At 39.3% G+C, this 7,351-nt stretch overlaps 1 protein-coding gene across 1 annotated transcript; it reads right to left on the bottom strand.

Moving 5' to 3' along the window:
* Positions 1 to 3,071: 3,071 nt before the first annotated feature.
* LOC132171344 (putative pentatricopeptide repeat-containing protein At1g02420) lies at positions 3,072 to 5,507 on the bottom strand. The gene has a single exon (XM_059582638.1). It carries the CDS (start codon positions 5,257 to 5,259, stop codon positions 3,706 to 3,708), a length of 1,554 nt encoding a protein of 517 aa, XP_059438621.1. The 5' UTR covers positions 5,260 to 5,507; the 3' UTR covers positions 3,072 to 3,705.
* Between the last annotated feature and the right edge of the window lie 1,844 nt (positions 5,508 to 7,351).

The raw sequence follows: 7,351 nt of genomic DNA, 5'->3' as shown, positions 1-7,351 counted from the left end.
AAGAGGCTCTCCCGCCTGTGCTCGGATCATTTCTCAATCATTTTTGAGCTAGGGGAGGTGTCAAGGGGGAAGAGGCCGTTTAAATTAAAAAATATGTGGCTTAAAGCGGAAGGTTTTGTGGCCCTAGTGAAACAATGGTGGGACTCCTATGTGTTCCAAGGTACGCGGAGCTTTGTTCTTGCTTGTAAGCTCAAGGCTTTGAAGTTGAATTTGAAGATATGGAATGAGGAGGTGTTCGGCAACATTGATAGGAATAAGAGGATGCTTCTTGAAGAGCTTCGGTTGTTGGATGTGAACGAAGAAACTAGGGCATTGGATGCGGGCGAGGTTATGAGAAAGGCGGAAGTGGTTCGAGAGTTAGAGAATTGCACTCTTATGGAGGAGGTGAGTTGGAAGTAGAAATCCAGGGTGATGTGGTTGAAGGACGGCGACAAGTGTACCAAATTCTTTCATTCTATAGCCAACTTTAATAGAAGACATAACGCTTTGGATACTCTTATGATTGGGGATAACACCTCGTTCTATCCCTCCGAGATTAGTGAGCACATTGAGTTCTATCAGAAACTTTTCTCTGAGCAAAGCCGGTGGAGGCTTGTGGTTGACAGTATCTCCTTTGATTCCATTTCGGAGGTGGAGGCTAGTTGGTTAGAGAGAGAATTCGAAGAGGACGAGGTTAGAAAGGTAGTGTTTAAAATGAATGGCAACAAGGCGTCGGGCCCCAATGGGTATTTTATGGCTTTCTTACAATCTTGCTGGGAGGTTGTGAGGGAAGATGTTATGAAGGTGTTTAGTGCATTTCATGCAGGAGGGTTGTTTGAGAAGAGCATCAATGTTTCTTTCATCTCGCTTATTCCGAAGGTTTCCGGCGCTATCAATCTCAAAGACTTTCGGCCAATTAGCCTTGTGGGAAGTATCTACAAAATCATAGCCAATGTTTTAGCTAATAGATTTAAGGTAGTTCTGGACAAGATTATTTCCCAGTCCCAAAGTGCTTTATCAAGGGTAGGCAGATTCTAGATCCTATCTTGATTTCTAATGAATGCCTTGATAGTTGGTTGAGATCTGAGGAGCTAGGGGTTATTTGCAAAATGGATATAGAAAAAGCTTATGACCATGTGAATTGGGACTTCTTGTTATACATGCTAAAGAGGTGTGGTTTTGGCGGGATTTGGTGCTCTTGGATAGAACATTACATTTCTTCGGTGCGGTTCTCGATTTTGATCAATGGTTCTCCTAATGGCTTCTTTAGCAGTTCCAGGGGTTTGAGACAAGGGGACCCCTTGTCTCCTCTGCTGTTTGTTTTTGTAATGGAAGCTTTAAGTAGGATGATTTCGCGCGGCAGTTAATGGGTGGCTTATAGAAGGGTTCCAAGTCGGTAATATTACACTTTCTCATCTTTTGTTTGCAGATGATACCTTAATTTTTTGCAATGGTTTACCCATCCAGCTACGTTATTTGCGGAGTTTATTCTTGCTCTTTGAAGCTGCTTCCAGGTTGAAGGTTAACTTGGCCAAGTCGGTGTTAATTCCAGTGAGGAATGTGGAGCAAGTGGACAGGTTAGCCGGTATTTTAGGGTGTGGGGTTGCTTCTTTGCCAGTAAAGTATCTTGGGTTGCAGCTGGGGGCCTCTCTAGTAAGGCTAAGCATATTTGGGACGGAGTTATCGAGAAGATAGAACGTCGGTTGGCTGGGTGGAAAATGTTGTATTTGTCGAAGGGTGGAAGAGTCACGCTGATCAAGAGCATTCTCGCCAATTTGCCTACTAACTTTTTGTCTCTTTTCCTCATTTCGGTTAGCGTTGCTAAGCGGATTGAGAAGCTGCAGCGGGATTTTCTATGGGGAGGTCTAGACGAAGAGTTCAAGTACCATCTAATGAAGTAGTCGAAGGTATGCACTCCGATTAAGGAGGGAGGTTTGGGTATCAGAAACTTAATGGTGTTCAATCACGTCCTGTTAGGAAAATGGTTGTGGCGCTATGGAGTTGAGAGACATAGTTGGTGGAGGGCTGTGGTGGATGCGAAGTTTGGAAGTGTTTGGGGAGGGTGGTGCTCAATGGAGCTGGAGCCGGGTGGATCTTTTGGGGTGGGGTTATGGAAGAACATTTGGAAATGGTGGGACACTTTCAAAGGGTTTACTCGGTTTGAGGTGGGGGTCGGGACTAGGGTTCGTTTCTGGCATGATTTGTGGTGTGGTAATACGGCTCTCAAGATAGCTTTCTCAAGCTTATTCAGCATTGCCTATGCCAAGGACGCCTCAGTTGCGGATTATTTGGAGGTGCTGGGTGGCTCTAATCAGTGGAATGTTAGTTTTGCTAGAGAGGCTCATAATTAGGAGGTAGATGTTTTGGCCTCTTTTTTTCAGGTGTTACATTCTGCTCGAGTGAGTCAAGGGTGTGAAGATAGGTTGTGGTGAAAATCTTCCAAAACAGGCTGTTTCAAGGTCAAACTCTTTTATACCTCCTTAGCTTATGCTGAAGGGAGGGGCTTCCCTTGGAAGAGTGTGTGGCGAACACAAGCTCCTCCAGGGGGAGTTTCTTTGTGTGGTCGGCGGCTTTGGGCAAAATTTTGATCCTAGATAACCTCAAGAAGCGACATGTGATTGTAACGAACATATGTTGTATGTGCAAAAGGAGTGAGGAGACGGTGGATCATCTTCTCCTTCATTGCGAGGTTGCTTATGCTCTGTGGTGTACTTTTTTTGGTCAGTTTGGGTTGTCTTAGGTGATGCCGAGACGGGTTTCAGATTTACTCGCCTATTGGTGGTCTTCGGAGAGGAGGGGGAGTGCTACGGTTTGGAAGATGGTGCCCACTTGCTTTTTTGGTATTTATGAAGAGAAAGGAATAATAGGTATTTTGAGAACTTAGAGGGGACCTTGGAAGATATCTTAGCCTCGTGTTTTTGTACTTTGTATATCTGGACCGTGGCGCATGTCTTTCCAGTGTCAATTATTTATGATGATTTTCTTTTTCGCTTTGCTACTTCTAGTTAGGTGATCCTGTTGTATACTTCCAGTGTACATTGGGGCGCCTTTACGCTTTTAATAAAACAGTTTATTACTTATCAAAATATATATAATCCAACACTATCTTAGATAAGATGAAAGAACATATGTATTGTAGAGCTTTCTTAATACTCTTGTAGATTATATAGTCTAAGCAAAACCTTATTCAACAGTACATTCCCACTAAATCTCGCCAGATGACTGCACTGCAAGATCCTGGCCAGCAGATCATGGAAATAATCATTTGTGAGCAGCAAGTATCCCATTGAATCAGGTTGACGCTGAAGGTCAAAAAGCTGCACTTCATTGACAGATTGAGTGTTGTAGGCAAACTCCCCAACCATGATCTCCAAATTAAACCCTACATATATGAAAAATCAAGAGCTATGTTAGGTGAGGGTCCCCATTTCCAAGCTGAGAAGCTAAGAGGAAGTGTGCCACTGCCAACAATAGAAAGAACTTCCCATCCCTGAGTGATGCTACACAAGGTTTACTTCTTCAAGACAAGAAATTGTTATGGCTGTCTGCAACAGCCTTGGGATGCTGTTAATCTGAGGGAGAAGCTTTCACTTTCAACAGAAGAAAGCACATGCCAATAGGTGGTAAACCAATCAATTGATGAATCTTTATAAATTCAGTTTTGCTTAAGTTATAAGTCAAAGTGGTTCAAGTGGCTCAGTCGTCGGACAACTTCTGTTGCATCTCTTAGCACCTCCTATGGCCATGATTGGTCACAAAAGTGTGATTTACCGGAAATGAGTCCAAATCTAATGGATCAGTTGGGCTATCTACACATTTAGGAACATGGACCAAACGCCCAAAAATGGCCATTTTCTCTGACAAGTTCTCTAGGGCATTATGCTTGTTCGCAAGTTCCATGAGCACCTTGATCCTTCTAAAAGAAACCTGGCTTGGCTTATGCCCCTTCTCTACCATCTGCAAAAAACACTTCTCTGCTTCCACCAACTTTCCCATATCACACAGAAAATCAAACAACACATCAGATACCAAGGTATAAGACCCAAAACCCTTCTCCACCATGTCAGCCCATAACTGTAGAGCCATCTCCATCTTTTCCTGCCTCTTAAACAACCTAATTAGGAACATACAAGACTGTGTATTTGGCAAGCATCCAGTATCCATCATCCTCCGGTACAAATTCCAGGAACTTGACAAATCATTCGACCAGAAGAAAACCCTGAAAAATAAATTGTACGTAGTTGCATTTGGATTTAAACCCTTGTTCAGCATCTCATCCATCAATTTATAAGCTTCACCAAGCCTCTTTGCAATACAATAATTCCTTATAGCAGCATTATATGCAGCAGCATCTGGGTAACACCCATATTCCTTCATTTCCTTCAAAACATCTCTAGCCTTATCTGGCTGACCAATCAACCCCAGGCCTCCAATAAGACTAGTATACGTGATCACATCCGGCGATATATCCTCATCCCGCATGTTCTCAACCACCTTATATGCCATGTCCACTTCTCTTCCCTTACAATAAGCATCAACCAAACAATTATATGAAACAATATCTGGCTTCACACCCATTTCCCTCATCTCCTCAAAGAACTCCTTGGCCTCCTCCGAGGACTTCCACCCCGACAACAGTATATTAAAAGTCTGCAAATTCGGCTTAAACTGATTCTTCAAACTATGATAAACATTCCTCGCATCTGCCATAGTCTTCTCTTGACACAAAGTCCTTAACAACGCATTAAAACAACCCGTATCAAACTCCGGCACGAGCTTCTTAAACTTTCTAAATGACTCTACAGTCTGCCTAACCGAACAAACCTTAGCAATTCTACCTAAAACGACCATAACTGTTCGCTGCGATATCAGGGACCGATCTTTTTGCTTCATTTCAATCAAAAGCTCCCAAATTGTATAAAACGCCCGATTCCTACCAAGTATATAAAGCATCGTATCCAACGAAAAAGCAGTGTGATAAAACCCTCTTCTATAACCAGTGTAATTGAAAAACTCCAAGGCCTGTGAAGGGTTTCCATGGCTGAACCTGACCCTTTTCAGAACCTTATCAATCAAATCATTTGAGAGGAAAACCCCACTAGATTTCAACGATTGCTTCAAGTTTTTCGAAGTAGTAGAGCTACTGATTATGCGAAAAACCGTCTCAACGTCGTCGTTTAGAGACGGGTTTCCGGAGCAAAATGGCCTAGAGAGAAATGGGACTGAGTGAACGTACCCGAGTTGTGGGAGAAATGCGAGGCGCTTAGCAGTAGTCATCATCGTCAGCGTGCTGATACACAACTTTGATTATTTGCTTTACTCTGGTTTTCTGTGTGTTGTTCTTTGATTTTGGGTGAGAAATATGAGGGATTCGGTGGAAATAAGAGAGACTGAGAAATAAATTTCGGAACTCAGCAAGAACCAGAAGCTCGATTTCAAAAATCACAACTGGGAAAAGACTCGGGGCTTGCTCGCTCGCACTGGAAAGGTACCGTTGGAGCTAGGTTTGGGAATTGGTACCTCCTCCTAACGACAACGTATTGACCCACAGCGTTGCTATTAATCAAAGAAAAAAAGAGAAAAGTGCTACCTCATTGTCCACGTTCCCCTAAACTATCCTTTGGGTCAATATCTTCCTTAAATTACTAAAATAATGTTAATATAGTTAGAGGGTGTTAATTCGTGTTTATATATGAAGTTTAAAGTAATCTATGTCAATCATAACTCGACACATTTACAGTGGCGGATTTACACAGGGGCGACCTGGGGGCAGGTGCCCCTGGTAAATTTTTTTTTAAAAAAAATTTATTAAGTATTTTCAAAAAAATTTTAAGGGTGCCCCTGGTAAAAAAAAAATACCAGGGCACCCTAGGCCTTCTTTTTTGTCGTTCAAATGGTCATTATATGGAGAAATATCTGAAATGAGGCTATTTTTTATTAAAGAGAAAGAATAAAATTATATTTTATTAGTGGAGAGAGAGTAGATAATAGTTTATTATTAAAAAAAGATAGTGGGTGAATTTTTTTAGTATTTTTGGTCATAGTTTATAGATAAATGTGGTTTTTTTTTTTTTTTGGCTAAATTTAGACTCTAGTCTCTTTTATGTAGGCTTAGACTCTAATGTAATTTATGTTTTGAGATTTGAGGCTTTTCTAAAAGAAATAGCCGTATGCTAATAGCCCACTAAAAGTACTCATTTTTCTTAGACACTAGTAGTCATTTAATTGTGCTTAGTTTATTTCGTAAGTAGTTTAAATTATTATGTGTTTGTAACGTCGTTAGATGAAGATTTTTAATAGTTACTTGGATTTTTGTTTTTTTTTTTTTTTTTTGTTGGGTAATTTGATGAGTTTGATTTGATTTGTGATACATATATTATGGTATAATTTATTTTTTGATTGTATTTACCGTATTATAAAAAATATATATAATACATAAAGAGAAAAAAAAAATAAAAAAATAAAAAAATTTACGCCCCTGGTAACTCCAATTCCTAGATCCGCCACTGCACATTTAATTAAATAGGGCAGACTCTCAATCTTAACTCGTCGAGTCGCTTCAAAATGGTCAGCTCTAAATGTCACATGTCGGGTCATTTTAAAACATAAGTATAAGATTATATGTTAGAATATTTCCAATGGAAGAACCAAATATTACTTTTATCTAAAATAGCTCTTCAAATGTTTAAAAAACCTCCCACATTAGATTAGTAAAAAAAAAAAAATGTAAAATAGATATTTGATTGGAAGAGCTAAAAAAAAAAGCTAAATGTAACAGCACTTTTCAATGGAATTATTTTATTTTTCATTGTTTCTCTCACCTGTTTTCTATTTTTTTTCCAAATATTTTCCTACTTTTTCTCTGCATGTTTTCTTTTTCCTAAAATTTTTTTTCCATTTTTCATTTCACATGTTCTCTTTTTCTCAAAACCTTTCTTACTTTTAATAGTATTTTAATAGAATAGATAGAAATATAGCTAATTGAATGTAGAGACATTTAAAAATGGCTTAACTAAACTAGATAAAAGTGAGTTTTAAGAAGTCATTTTACATAAAAATATGGCTCCTCCATTGGAAATGCTCTAATAATAGAGGTATTTTAGGATTAAAATACCTCAGAAAAATGAGAAATGCTAGAGTTACAACAATTTTCACAAATAGAATTGCACGGATCAGGATCCCCTCCCATTATTGGAAGAAAATGAGAATCTCATATTCTCAATCCTGACCGTCTAATTTGATCAAATGGTCTACAGCTTGCCATGCGTTCCACTATAAATTAAATACTAAAATATTAAATAACTTTTAAAAAATTAAAAAAAAATTAAAAAAAAATCAAATCAAATAACAAAAAAATAAAAAAAAAGCTGGG

Source organism: Corylus avellana, chromosome ca2, assembly GCF_901000735.1.
Source record: "Corylus avellana chromosome ca2, CavTom2PMs-1.0".
Classification (NCBI taxonomy): Eukaryota; Viridiplantae; Streptophyta; class Magnoliopsida; order Fagales; family Betulaceae; genus Corylus; species Corylus avellana.
The sequence above is the reverse complement of the archived record's forward strand: the minus strand, read 5'-3'. Positions and strand labels throughout refer to the sequence as shown.

Excerpts from the sequence above, each read along its gene's own strand:
- LOC132171344 (XM_059582638.1), bottom strand. The coding sequence starts at position 5,259 with ATGATGACTACTGCTAAGCGCCTCGCATTTCTCCCACAACTCGGGTAC.